Source organism: Sus scrofa, chromosome 4, assembly GCF_054392235.1.
Source record: "Sus scrofa isolate SSC_HxYL_T2T_F1_AM1 chromosome 4, Sscrofa_HxYL_maternal_Yorkshire_Landrace_v2.0, whole genome shotgun sequence".
NCBI lineage: Eukaryota > Metazoa > Chordata > Mammalia > Artiodactyla > Suidae > Sus > Sus scrofa.
In genome coordinates this window covers 102911202-102925935 of record NC_139386.1, presented here as the reverse complement: position 1 = coordinate 102925935, position 14734 = coordinate 102911202, and the positions used below count along the sequence as shown (strand labels likewise).

The following is a 14734-nucleotide window of genomic DNA, read 5'->3' as shown; positions in this document are numbered from 1 at the left end:
CAAGGCTACGTGCTTTTCTTTTTATAAGGAACAGTATCCTTTATATAACATTATAAAAAAGAAACAAGATACGAACATTTGCATTTAAACAATAGTAAGCAGTCTTTAATACCTATATGTATTCACTGTGAATACAATTACATTTGTATGCAAACTAAGTACTGGATTTGAAAACCTGCTTATTGCTATATATATCCATGCCACTGAAGTATAAGCCCAGCAATTCAAAATACCTACACTTTAAATTGCTTTTTAAGGAAAAGCTATGTGATAACATTTTTAAGTTGACAAGAGTGTGGCAGTTAACTGCTGACATTACAATCTGACTGAGAAATAATTACAGCAGAAAATGAGACATACTTCACTCAGCAATAATAAAATGGCATATTTTAAATATATAAATCAAACTTTTACAAATCAAATGTGAAACAAAGCATGGCAATAACCAAAATGGGAAGGAAAATAAGCTTCATTAGAAATAGTAACTAGGAGTTCCTGGTATGGCTCAGCAGGTTAAGAACCCAAGTATCCATGAGGATGTGGGTTCAATACCTAGCCTTGCTCAGTGGGTTAAGGATCCAGCACTACCATGCGCAGCAATGCAGGTTGCAGATGTGGCTCAGATCTGGCATTGCTGTGGCTATGGCGTAGGCCAGTGGCTGCAGCTCTGATTCAACCCCTAGGTCCAGGAACATTTATATGCCCCCAAGTGCAGCCCTAAAAAAAAAAAAAGAAAGAAAGAAAAAAAAAGTAAATAGTAACTAAATTTATGTACTGAAAAGCAAAAAGAAATATAAATCCATCTAGACTTAAGAAACATCAAAATCTAAAAATAAGCAACTAGGCAAGCAGCTAGTCCACACATTAAAAAGCACCCTTGCTTTATGTACTCTAAAATCATAGCAGCAACTGGATGTCAGAATAAAAACCTTGAAATTACAGAGGTTATTATATGGCCCATTAAAGCTGCTTTGGAATAAACATTTTCTAGAAATGATACTCTGAGGTCAAAAGCATCAGAATTATGAATTTCATGGATTTAAAATATACTGTACAATATCTTCTCACACTGCCTAAGGTCATACCTTTGGCTCTGAATGGTTTTAATAGGAGTCAAAATAGCTTTTCTAAGACCACATATACATGGAATGTGGTCCTTCTCAGCAGATGGAATAGGTGATACTATGGAATCAATAGACAGAGAGACTTTTTATTGCCATTGTCTCATTTCCTCTAGAATTTGGGCTGTGTGCTTTAAATACTTTATCTCATATACCTGCTGTATCATTAAAACACTAATGAGTCTTAAAGAAGGAAATGAGCCAGTCTAATATAAAGAAAGAACTCCTAAGTCAAGTCTGTCCTGAAATTAAATTCACCAGATGCTTTTAGGACCTAGAGCCAGAAAATTACAAGAGTTAGGTAACAATTAAGAATCAATTTTCATTTATTTATGAAAGAACTGTGGTAGTTCTCCTGTGGTGCAGCAAGTTAAGGATCCAGCATTGTCACTGCAGTAGCTTCAGTTGCTAATATGGCTCGAGTTTGATCCCTGGCCCAGAAACTTCCACATGCTGCAGGTGTGGCCAAAAAAAAAAGAAAGAAAAGAACAGTGAAATGAATTTTCCACTACTATCCGGTTTTGAAATGTATATTTTAAATAGTTCAGATAAGACAGTGAGTAGCCAAAACCAAACAAAAATATCTTGAACACTATCCATAGTTTCAAAGTATTGGATCTTTTCTATTCCTTAAAAAACACAAGTACTAAAGATAGTAAAATTGCAGGGCCTGCCACAGTACTCAATTAATCAGTGGTCGATAAATATTTGTAGAATGAATGAGACAATAGGTATTAGACAAAAATATTATTCAGACTCAAACGAGGGAAAAAAGTTACCTGTTGGAAGCTGTCTCTCAGAAGCTGCTGGTCTTCAGGATGACAGAATTCTACAATATTCTTTCCTAAGAGTTCCTAAAAGAGGGGGAAAAAAAAAAAATATATATATATATATATATATGTATGTGTATGTATATACGTATGTATAACTGAATCACTCCGCTGTACACTTGAAACTAACATATTATAAATTAACTATACCTCAGTAATTTTTTTTAAAAGAGTAAAACTGACACTCTTGTGATTATCTAACTTTCCTGGCCCATTAGCAGGGAACTTGGAATTTTATTTCTTTCTGTTTTTATTCTAGGATTATATATAAGAGTGGAAGAAATAAAAAGATAGAAACAAACAAACAAAAAGATAAAATCTGCTAAACTATCTCCAGAGCATTTTTCTTTTTCAGGATATCGTACATTTATTTTAACTGTACTTTTTACAATCTGAGGTATAACTTAGATAAATTCACTAATTTCTAGTGAATTTTCTAATTCTAATTTCATGATCTATAATAAATTTATGTATTTGTACAACCATTTCCACAATTCAGTTTCAGAACATGTCTACTGCCCCCAAAAGTTCCCTGTGTCCATCTGTAGTCAATCCCCGCTCCCAATCCCTTAGCCAACCACTGATCTGATTTCTGCTTTAGTTTTGCCTTTCCTATAATTATTTATAAATGGAATCATATAATGGGTAGTCTTTGGGTTTGGCTTCTTTCATTTAACATAATATTTCTGAAGTTCATCTATGCTGTTTCATGTATCAATAGTATATATTGGGGAGTTCCCGTTGTGGCTCAGTGGTTAATGAATCCGACTAGGAACCATGACGTTGCAGGTTCAATCCCTGGCCTCGCTCCAGTGGGTTAAGGATAGGGCATTGCTGTGAGGTGTGGTGTAGGTTGCAGATGCAGCTCGGATCCTTCGTTGCTGCACCTGTGGTACAGGCTGGCAGCTGTAGCTCCAATTCAACCGCTAGCCTGGGAACCTCCATATGTCAAGAATGCGGCCCTAAAAAGTAAAAAGAATAAAAATTAAAATTTAAAAAAAAATTAAACTTTAAAAAAAAATAGTATATCCCTTTTATTGCTTGTAAGTATTCTAACATGGATTTAGTATCCATAGTTAATGGCCACTTAGACTGTTTTCACTTAATGGCTGTTATGAATATTATAGCTATGACCACCTGTATATAAATCTGCGTGTGAATATACACTTTCATTTCTCTTGGGTTAAATACTTAGGAGTGGAACTGCTAATCTGTAGGGTAAGTGTATATTAAACTTCTTAGGAAATTGACAAAATGTCTTTCCAAAATAGTAATACCATTTTTGTTTGTCTACCAACAACGCGTGAAAGTTCTGTTTCTCCATGTTGACAATATTTTTTGATTATAGTCATTCTAATAGACACACAGTGGTATCTCATTAGGGTTTTAATCTGTACTTTCCTAATGACTACTGATGATGAGCATCTTTTTATGTGCCATTCATATTTCTTCTTCAATGAAATGTCTATTCAAATTTTGTACCCTTTTATTGGCTGATTGTCTTAATGAGTTATAAAAGTTCCTTACATATTCTGCATACAAATCTCTTTTCAGATATATGATTTACAAATATTTTTTACCAGTTTGTGGCTGGTCTTTTATTGTTGTTGTTGTTGTCTTTTAGGGCCTTACCCATGGCATATGGAGGCTCCCAGGAGAGGGTCCAATTGGAGCTGTAGCTGCTGGCATACACCACAGCCACAGCAACACGGGATCCGAGCCTTGTCTGTGACCTACACTGCAGTTCAAAGCAACGCAGGATCCTTAACCCACTGAGTGAGGCCAGGGATCAAACCTTGCATCCTCATGGATACTAGTCGAGTTCGTTACTGCTGAGCCACAATGTGAACTCCTCTTTTTACTTACTTTCTTTTTTTTTTTTTTGTCTTTTTGTTGCTGTTGTTGTTGTTGTTGTTGCTATTTCTTGGGCCACTCCCATGGCATATGGAGGTTCCCAGGCTAGGGGTCTTATTGGAGCTGTAGCCACCGGCCTACGCCAGAGCCACAGCAACGCCAGATCCGAGCCGCGTCTGCAACCTACACCACAGCTCACGGCAACGCCGGATCGTTAACCCACTGAGCAAGGGCAGGGACCGAACCCGCAACCTCGTGGTTCCTAGTTGGATTCGTTAACCACTGCACCACGACGGGAACTCCTCTTTTTACTTTCTTAATGATGTCCTTTTAATGGGAAAATTTTAACTTTTATGAAACCCAACTTACCAAATTTTTTCTCTTGAGAATCATACTTTTAGTGTTATATAAAAAAAAATTTTGCTTAACTCAAGATCACAGATTTTCTATTTTCTTCTAGAAGTTTTACACCTTTACATCTTCAAGTTGATTTCTGTATATGGTGTGAATAAGAATCTAAGATCTTTTTGTTTTGAGTATGAATATCCAATTGTCTCATCACCATCTGTTGGAAAGTCTTCTGTCTCAACATTTCTGTTAAAAATCAGTTGACTGTAAATGTGAGAAGAGACTATTTCCATCTATTTCTTCCTTTTTTTTTTTTGGCTGCTCCATCGCATATGGAGTTCCCTGGCTAGGGAGCAAATACAAGCCACAGTTGAGACCTATGCCACAGCTGCAGCAATGCCAGATCCTTTAACCCACTGTGCTGGGCTGGGAATCAAATCTGCACCCTAGTGCTACAGAGATGCTGCTGACCCTACTGCACCACAGCAGGAACCCCTCCCTTCTGGCCTAACGATCTATATAAATATCCCTACACTGATGCCACATGTTGTAGTAACAAGAGCTTTGTAAAAGGTGTTGAACCAGGTAGTGTAAATGCTCCAACTTTGTTGTTCTTTTTCAAGACCTCTTTTTCACCAGCCTTTTTTTTGTTGTTGTTGTCTTTTTAGGGCTGAACCCACAGCATATGGAAGTCCCCAGGCTAGGGATCAAATCCGAGCTGCAGATGCCAGCCTACCCCATGACCACAGCAACGCAGGAGGTGAGCTGCATCTGCAACCTACACCATAGCCCATGGCAACGCTAGATCCTTAACTCACTGAGCAAGGTCAGGAATCAAACCTGTGTCCTCATGGTTACCAGTCAGGTTCGTTACCCACTGAGCCATGACAGGAACTCCCTCACCATCGTCTTTACACAGCCACAGCCAGAGGTCCCTCCTAGTGGCTGTAATTTTGAAAGTTTATGTAACGACTTGCTTCTCAACTCAGATATAGTTACCAGGTATGCTGAACAAGCTATCTAAATAAATCATCATAATTGGTGTTAAATTTGCATATTTTATGGGTTACTATGCAACTAGATAATTATATGAATTAACTAAAGGTGGCCATATCATTATAACTGGTTAAAATAAGCACTTTTGTATCATTTTCTGTATTAATGTCAATAACAAAAAAAAGAAATACATATTTGTACCCACTGTTCCCACCTGGTTTCATAAGTCCCTATTTTTCTAGAATAGATGATAACCTTGATAGGAGGCTGATATTAAACTGATAGAATAGGGAGTTCCCTTCATGGTGCAGTAGAAAAGAATCTAAGAACCATGGGGTTTCAGGTTTGATCCCTGGTCTCGCTCAGTGGGTTAAGGATCTAGCGTTGCTGTGAACTGTGGTGTAGGTCGCAGACTCGGCTACGATCTGACATTGCTGTGGCTGTGGCACAGGCCGGCAGCTGTAGCTCCAATTCAACCCCTAGCCTAGGAACCTCCATATGCCATGGGTGCGGCCCTAAAAAGCAAAAAAAAAACCAACCTGATAGAATAGGATCATACCTTTTTCTGACAGACATACATATATATTTTGGCTATCTCTGAATTACAGTCAGAATTACATGACTGAACAATATCAGCACAGCCAAGGGAAAACAAAGGCCTAAATATCAGTGGTCTAATAGCTCAAGCTCCTCACCTGTGGTTGGTAGCCCACAGTAGCTACACAGCGATGATCCACGAAAGTGAAGATTCCCTCAATGTTATGTCGAGAGATGAACTCTGTTGGCTGACAAACATTACTCATGTCTGTACAGTTAGGAGAACTAGTTACCTGAAAGTAAAGAGATAAAAATGAGATAAAAATCACACCATCCTTTACAGATGCATTTCCCATGAAGTTCACAATTTTAGGAATTTCTAAACCTTCATATCTCATCTAGAAAGGGAAAAAATGATAATTACAGAGAGGCACGAGGCCTCGCTCCATTCCTACACATGCACTCTTTATGAACTTTGTAAAGAAAGATAAAAATTCATTCAACCCAAAATCCACCTATTTTCATTTAGCCAAGCTGTGTTCATTACTCAGATAGGGAAACTATACTTTCAAGTAACCAAGAAACTTCTTTACTTATAAAGAAAATAGAAATAATTCCACTTATCTATTGTTAGTAATGTAATGACAAAATGAAGACACCTCTCTCCTATTGTATAGGAGCAAAAGAAATTAGTTGAAAACAGAAAATTTGACATTGCAAAGGTAAAAATATCAAAGAAAGATCTCCCCATCTCTCTCACCCTCTTCAGCTTCTGCTAAATCCAAGTGAAGCAAAGTTAACTATGAATACCTATTCCCCCAAATATTTGGAGTTGTATAGAATTCTTCAATTATATTCAGAGAGTAAAAGAAAAAAATTACATGAACATATCTGAAGGGGTTTCTTCTCAATGAAAAGGGGTGATATAGATGTGGAAAATTCATACTTGCCTGTAGTCTGCCAATGGCCACTAAACAAAACTTGCTCCCCTGGCCAGCCTCTGGGTCATCATCTGGGAGGGAGACACCTTTAGGAAGGTGAAGTTAAAAGGTTTAACAGGGATCTCAAACTCAAATACCTTCAAAAGCCAGGTACGTATAAAGACTTAAAATACATGTAGATATGAAAAGACTAGGTATAAAACAATAAAAGAAAGAAAAAACAACATGTAGTTTTTCCATTTGGGGGCAAATTCTATTCTTGTGAGAAATCTTGTTTATTAAAAACAACAGGAGAATGCCCGAAGAATAAAGGTAAACAACCCAAAAAACTTACCAAATAGATCAGGTACTGTTTTAAGTTATTTACATACATATTATTCATATATTTTACTCACATTAATTATAACAAGCTGGGTACAGGTCTCACCCTAAGTATTCTAAAAGATTATGCTGGCCAAACCAAACACATATGAAGAGAGCCATTTACTCTGTGACCATGTCACAGGCAAAGAACAGGTGTCTTGTCAACCTTTGACTTTCAAGGTATGTAGACAAACAAAAATATATTTCAATGAAACACCAATAGTTATTTATGCCCTGTGGAAAAGACAGAAGCCAGTGTTTCAATGTTTTATATGGAAAGGAAAAAAGGTTTTCTCCCTACTGTTTGCATAGTTACTTTTTAACAAGGAAAACAGTATTTCTTTGAGAACCATATAGGGATATAAAAGACCATGTATATCTCAAATGCATGGTTTACACAGTACATATACGAAAAAGTTCAAACATCACTATAATTTCAAATTAGTTTTTCCTAATTACATTTAACTACTATTTACTGAGGGCCTGCCATTTGCCAGACACTAGGCTGGATGCTTTTCTCACATTAAATCTAACCCTCCCAATAACTATTTAGCACACATTATCTCCAAATTATAGATGAGAATATTGAGGTGTTTTTTTTTTTTAATAAAAATCAAGCAACTTACCCTAAGTTACATACCCCTATTAAATAACAATGCCAAAATCAAACCCAGGTTTTCACAAATACAAAGTGTAACCTTATCAAAATATACCACCTGGCCTCTCTTAGTTTCTGTCTCCCTACAACCCCTACTTCCCAGTCATTACCAATCAAGCGGGGAGGTAACAAAGTGCTAAAATTTGGAAATTCTGATGAGCCAGTTTAAAAAGCTGATCCTTATACCCCAACTACTTTTCTCACATTCCTTTTTTGACTTCACATTCTAGCAAAGCTAATCTGCTCACATCCTGATTTAAAGCTTTTGCAGAGATGGAGTTCCCGTTGTGGCTCAGTGGTTACAAACCCAACTAGTATCCATGAGGACTCAGGTTCAATCCCTGGCCTTGCTCAATGGGTTAAGGATCCCACATGGCTGTGAGCTGTGGTGTAGGTCACAGACCAGGCTCAGATCCCGAGTTGCTGTGGCTGTGGTGTAAGCCAGCAGCTACAGCTTCGATTTGACCCCTAGCCTGGGAACCTCCATATGCTGTGGGTATGGCCCTAAAAAGACAAAAGACAAAAAATAAATAAATAAATAAAAAATAAAGCTTTTGCAGAGAATATCCCCCTTATAAGTTACTACAATCAAGCCATTTTCCTCTTCTCCATCCAAGTCTTGCTCCTACTTTAGAAAGCTTTCCCAAACAACTGCATTCAATGCCAACTGTTTCTCTGCACACAATTACTTAGGCACAGGCATTTAGTATACATTATTATTCCCATATTTTAAAACTACAGTCTGTGCCACAGCCAACACTGAGTCATTTTCAAGTCTAAATAATCCATCTCCCTAACTGGAATATAAGATACATAAGGGAGAGACGGAATTGCTTTTTCTTTCTGTTTTCTTACAGTTTATACCAAAGTACATTTCATATACAATAGTTATATGATAAACGTTAGCTAACTTTCTTGGACTCTGAGAGGTACCTGCTGTACCAAAGAGAAAAATCACTATTCAACATTCCTACCTGCTGGAGGCCATGCCTTGATGTAGCCTGTACAGTGGACCACCACGAAGTGAGGTTCCCCATCCTTCACAGAGCCAAGTCCATTCCTAGAAAAATTACAAGTGTGAGGAGAAAACCCTACCCCATAACATTTAAAAGGCAATGCTAACTTAGTAACTTTAACTTTAGGCTCTTGGGTGTTTGAAACACAGAATGACTGTACTCAGACCCTTCCCACCCAAAAGTGACCATCATATTTTTGACACTTGTCAAAGTAAAGCAACTAAAAGGCTGTTCTGCAGGAGGAAGAAAGTAGGTAAAGTGGTAATACAACTTCCTTAAACAGAATGAGCAAAAGAAGCTGTAGAAATTGAGAAAAATATTGCCAGAAAAAAAAAAAAAAGTAACTGGGAAGTAAGGGATGAGGGTGAGGGCTGCTGAAGGAAGTACTAAAGTAAGATAGTTGAAAATGAGATGAACTCTATAGGTACTTAGCCATCCCTTTGGCTTTTCACTGCTTAGAATCTCACCTGCATCTGTTCCTCACAAAGCTCAGTCTATTCATGGATACTGGGTCCACAGAACTACTGCCACACCTGTTTCAATGAATGGAGAGATTAATAGTAATTAGCAAAGTTGTTGCCATCAGTTAACAGCCAGATTACAGGCTCTGGATACAATGTCACAGAGAAAATTGCTAACAATGCTCCTAACAAGAATAAAGAAGTCAGGTTTGGTATTTCTAAAACTTGTAACTGTCCCAGAATTGTAAGTCAAAATATTCTAAATGCTCTTCAAATGCAGATTCTCTACTGGGGGTCAGTATACTTTTTCTGTAAATGACCAGGGATCAAACCCATATCCTCATGGATACTAGTCCGGTTTGTTACTGCTGAGCCACGGTGGGAACTCTTGCTTGGGGCTTTTTTTTTAATCAGCAAAATAGTAACCATGAATTCTATCCTACAGAACAGTTGTAGGAAATGCGATGACAGACCCAAAGTACTTATCATAATGTGTGGCATAGAAAGAATTCAGTTAGTTTCCTTATCACTTTATTCTGTTACAACCCATGTGGGTCTTGAGAGTTAAATTTTACCTAAACGAAGCTTGGATTTAAAAGTTTAACTCCTCTGACCAGAAATGAGATGATCAGCTCTTAATTCTTCCTACAGCAAATTACAATCCTCCAGACACTCACCTCATACGGCAAATAAACGATCTCCTTGAGCCCATACACATCCTCATGGAAGACTGCTGACCTTCCTTTTTCACTGTTCCAGTCTTCAGATCAAGGATACGCCCTGAAGAAGGATGTGAAGAGCAGTCTGGAATGCATTCTTGTGTGTGGGGAAAAGGGGGAGAGATACTGGAAGCAAAGATACATAGCCTATTCATGCTCTCCAATCTCCTTGCTTACGACGGAATAAGCCAAGTAGGAGATGTATTTTTTTTTTCCCAAGCCTAAAGCACCTTGATTCCCATCAATGAATCTTACTACTCAGTTCAAAGGCAGCACTGGAAATAACCTTGTGAAAGGGAAGACAGGAGTGGAAGTAGGTAGAGTTGGCAAGCAAGATTATATATTCTTAGGTCTGATTAATGTTGTACACATGCATTCATATGCACATGCACACAAACATGAAATGAGTATCACTGGTTTAAAACAATTTTAGGAGTTCCCATCATGGCTCAGTGGGTAACAAACCTGACTAGCATCCACAAAGACGTGGGTTCAATCCTTGGCCTCACTCAGTGGGTTAAAGATCCGGCATTGCTGTGAGCTGTGGTGTAGGCTGGTGGCTACAGCTCCCATTCACCCCCTGGCCTGGGAACCTCCACATGCCACAGGTGCGACCCTAAAAAGATCAATAAATAAATAGATAAAAACAATTTTATATGTTATAGAAACAGCCACCTGTCTCATGCTAAAAGTGTTCCTCCCTTTATTATATAGAAACCAACGAGAACTTTTGGGGAAAAAGAAGAACTAGAAAAATGAAATCCATAAAAACATAAATGAAGGGAAAGTTAAATATCAACATTAATATGACCATTCCAAATGAGACAGGTTGGGGGGTGAAGGGATGCTCTGAGGATTTGGGATGGAAATGCTGTAAAATTTGGTTGTGATGATTGTTGTACACCCATAAATGTAATAAAATTCATTAAGTAATTTTTTAAAAAATTAATATGACCATAATGGATTTAATTGATTGTTTAATTTGCTTCCACATTAAAATTTTTTCCAGATTGCTTGGGAGCAGATGTGACTTTTTTCCTTTAGCCAAACTCTGGCAAAAGGACTGAATAACACTAAATTGGGGGAGGGGCAAACAGGGTTGGGACAAAGACAAAACAGAAAAATAGCACAGATAGCAAAAAAACAAAAAAAACAAAAAACAAAAAACCCTTATACACTGACTGAAAACCACTTCCCTCTAAAACGAAAATCTATTACCACAGAACCTGGTACAAAGCCAAGCATAAGTGGGTAAAAAAAAAATACTAGGCAAGTACCTACACAAATGATACAGAAACATGGATAATTTAACTCTTTTATAATGAGGGGGCATCGTAGGTTTGGCTTTTACTGTGTAATTATACTAATATTAAGATTAAACTTTATATGAGCATTGTCATTAATGCACATTTTCTAAGGATGAGCTACAAAACATATTACCTGCATATGGATAAAAGAACAATTACATTCATTAATGGAGAAAATTCTATAAGCTTTGCCAGATTCAATAAAAAAATTTAGAGTTAAAAACACGTCTTCTGTCTCAGAAAAAAAGAAGAAAGGACTTCCCATTCATTTTCCATCCACATAACTCATACCTGTCAGGGCGTTTTCCGAAGTGGAAAGCTGCTCACGAAGTTTGTCCACATCATCTGGGTGCACCTGATCGTAAAGCGTGCTACCAAACCATTCAGACTGTGGCTGGTTCAAAACAGGGGTCACTGAGTCGGAGACATACACCACCCGGCCTGTTTCACATGAGACAATAAACAGAAAGCCATCTGCTGCCTCCAAGATCAAATGTTTCAGTTCCTGTCCAAAGAAGAGAAATACAACTCAATACTGAAGTCAGAAAAAACCAAAAATGGAAAGAAGTAAGACACTTAAAGCCATATGTATCTCTCCATAAGCAAATGCTGGCTTCTGTCTGATCCACAGGCACAGCTTTGCACCCTAAATGTAATCACCTTAACTGACAAGATAGTTTTTTCCAACAGATATTTCCTCAGTGTGTCTACGTCACCAGCCACCTCCTCCTCAGAACTCAAGATGGGAGGAGTTCCCGATGTGGCACAATGGGATCAACAGCATCTCTGCAGCATCAGGACACATATTCCCTGGCCCTGCACAGCGGGTTAGAGGATCCAGTGTTGCTACAGCTGCAGTGTAGGCAATTAGCAACTGTGGCTCAGGAACCTGGCTGAGGAACTCCATATGACTCGGGAAAGCCAAAAACAAAACCACCACCAAAAAACCCTGAGAACTCAAGATAGGGAATAAAAAGGCTTACCACTAACAATAACTGAGTTCTTAAACTCACCCTCTCTCGTCTCTTTTTAGGATCTTGCTCTACGAATATTCCCATTTCTCTCTCTTTCCCCTGGTATCTTAAACATGATCAAGTTTTCTCAATTTTAGACACATCATCCCTCAACTTTGCCCAACTCAACTTTCAGGGCCAAGCTTAAACTAAGAATAATGTTACACTCACTGGCTCTACTTAATCTTTCATTTATTTCTCCATCCCACTGTCATCCTCTCTAAGCTACAACATTCATGTTTTTTTCAGGTTACTAACATCTTCCTAACTGACAACTCAAGCCCTCTTTCCTGGGCTCTATACCAATCTTGCTACAGAATCTGATAGTGTTGTTCATTTTAGCCTTTAAAATTTATTTCTCCTTAGCTTCTAAGACACCACACTCCAACTTTTATTTCCTTTCCAAATGTCCCTTCTCTGCTTCAGGCTCTCTTTCCTTTGTTTAAGTCTCAAGTGTAGGCATTTCCAAGGTTCTATCTTAAGTTCTCTTCTCTATTTAATACATACTTTCTCCCTGAGAAATCATCTCTACTTCTCCACTATGAAACAATACCCAAGTCTACATCTCTAAACTTGCCTAAAATCTATTAAGGATTTCCAAATAGATATTCTATCAGAAATTCAATTTTAACATCTCATTATCTTCCCCTCCAAAAAGTATCCCCTTTCTCTAAGGCTATAGGCCTCAAAAATGTAACTACTCTCTCTTACACTCCAGAGATAATTCAGTTTTAACAATTCTATTTTCAAATACAGTGTCACTGCCCAAGTCATCTCATGCTAAAACTAATGGTCTCCCTGTTTTCACTCTCTCCAATCCATCCTTAAAATGCTACCATATTTTTTTATAGTTTTCCATTGACTAAAAATTAAAATGTGAATTATTTAACATAACACCTAAATATTCCATCAAGTCCCAGTCAACCTTCCTATTATTATCTTCCAAGACATGCTAAACTCCCTGATTTTCCTTGAATAACCCAATCATCACCAATCTCACTATGCTTTTGATCAAATTATTTCCAATACTGCAACACTATTCTATTTTTTGCTTTCCATATTTGCACTTCTATAGGACTTATTACTGTACCTCTACTACAGAACTGATTCTGTTTATATTATGATTTACTTATTTATATGTCTGTTTTTACCAGTGACTATCTCTTACAATTCTTTTAAATTTCTCATAGCACGAAGCACACAAAAGTTACATAACTGGAGTTGTTGAATCAATATCTGTATGTATTCTGTTAGAACAAATTGATTAGCTATCTACCTATCTACATATATATACATCTAAAATCTGTGCTACATGTGCTTTCATAAAGACCATCCTATTTGGAAAATTCTTATTGTTTTCTTCCAAACCACATTCCTTCCTCTAATCCTCTAAATAAAAGGGTGGCATTACAGGTCAATATTTTTCCTCCTTATATTTCCTATGTTTTCCAAATTTTTCTGCCATCACCAAGTGCTTTTTTAGGGCCATGCCCAAGGCATACGAAGGTTCCCAGGCTAGGGGTCTAATAGGAGCTACAGCTGCAGGCCACAGCCACAGCAAGGCCAGATCTGAGCCACATCTGCAACCTACACCACAGCTCACGGCAGCACATATCCTTAACCCACTGAGCAAGGCCAGGGATCGGACCCGCAACCTAATGGTTCCTAGTTGGATTCGTTTCTGCTGCACCACAATGGGAACTCCCTAAGTGCTATTTTTAATATTCAAAACAGAACACAGCTTCCTTACTCTTCGATGTCTTTGCTGAATTCTCACTCAAGGCTGGTCATTCTATTCACTTTAGCCAGTCATTCCTCCAGTATGTATCTATATAGTCCTATATAAATTATTAACAAGTTTTTTGAGGCATTTCCTCTCTGTATCCATTTTCCTGTCATTTTTCATTTATGTGTGTATCCTGCCACTCACATATCCATATTCAGACTGAGTTCCTGAAAGGGTGGATATGCTTTTAACTTCTCTATTTATCTCATAGTGCATCAAATGAAAAGAGCACATCTCTAAATAACATCAACTGCCTGTGAGGCTCTTTTTATCACTAAAAGTGGAAGCTGCATCAAGAATAAGAAATAGGGAGTTCCCATCATGGCGCAGCAGAAACAAATCCGACTAGGAACCATGAGATTGCAGGTTCGATCCCCGGCCTGCTTAGTAGGTTAAGGATCTGGCATTGCCAAAGGCTGTGGTGTAGATCACAGACGTAGCTGAGATCCTGCATTGCTGTGGCTGTGGTGTAGGCTGGCAGCTGTACCTCTGATTAAACCCCTAGCCTGGGAACCTCCATATGCCAAAGGTGAGGCCCTAAAAAGCACAAAAAAAAAAACAAAAGAAAAAAAAAAAGAATAAGAAATAGGAGTTCCCATTGTGGCTCAGAGGGTTAAGAACCCAACACAGTGTCCATGAGGATGCAGGTTCAATACATAGCCGCACTCAGTGGATTAAGGATCCAGCACTGCCACAAGTTGTGGCATAGGTTGCAAAAAGCAGCTTGGATCTGGCATTGCTGTGGCTGTGGTGCGGGCCAACAGCTGCAGCTCTGACTTGCCCT

At 38.1% G+C, this 14734-nt stretch overlaps 1 protein-coding gene across 9 annotated transcripts in view; it reads right to left on the bottom strand.

Moving 5' to 3' along the window:
* The window catches only part of ARNT (aryl hydrocarbon receptor nuclear translocator), a 58094-nt gene that overhangs the window by 10373 nt on the left and 32987 nt on the right, over positions 1–14734 (bottom strand). For all 9 annotated transcript variants that reach the window (XM_085020876.1, XM_021088678.2, XM_085020875.1 and 6 more), the window contains 7 exons: positions 11443–11656; positions 9803–9905; positions 9132–9197; positions 8623–8708; positions 6637–6713; positions 5845–5979; positions 1901–1975 (listed from right to left, as the gene is read on the bottom strand). In XM_085020876.1, coding sequence (XP_084877002.1) covers positions 1901–1975; positions 5845–5979; positions 6637–6713; positions 8623–8708; positions 9132–9197; positions 9803–9905; positions 11443–11656 — 756 coding nt within the window. The remainder of the gene's footprint in view (positions 1–1900; positions 1976–5844; positions 5980–6636; positions 6714–8622; positions 8709–9131; positions 9198–9802; positions 9906–11442; positions 11657–14734) is intronic.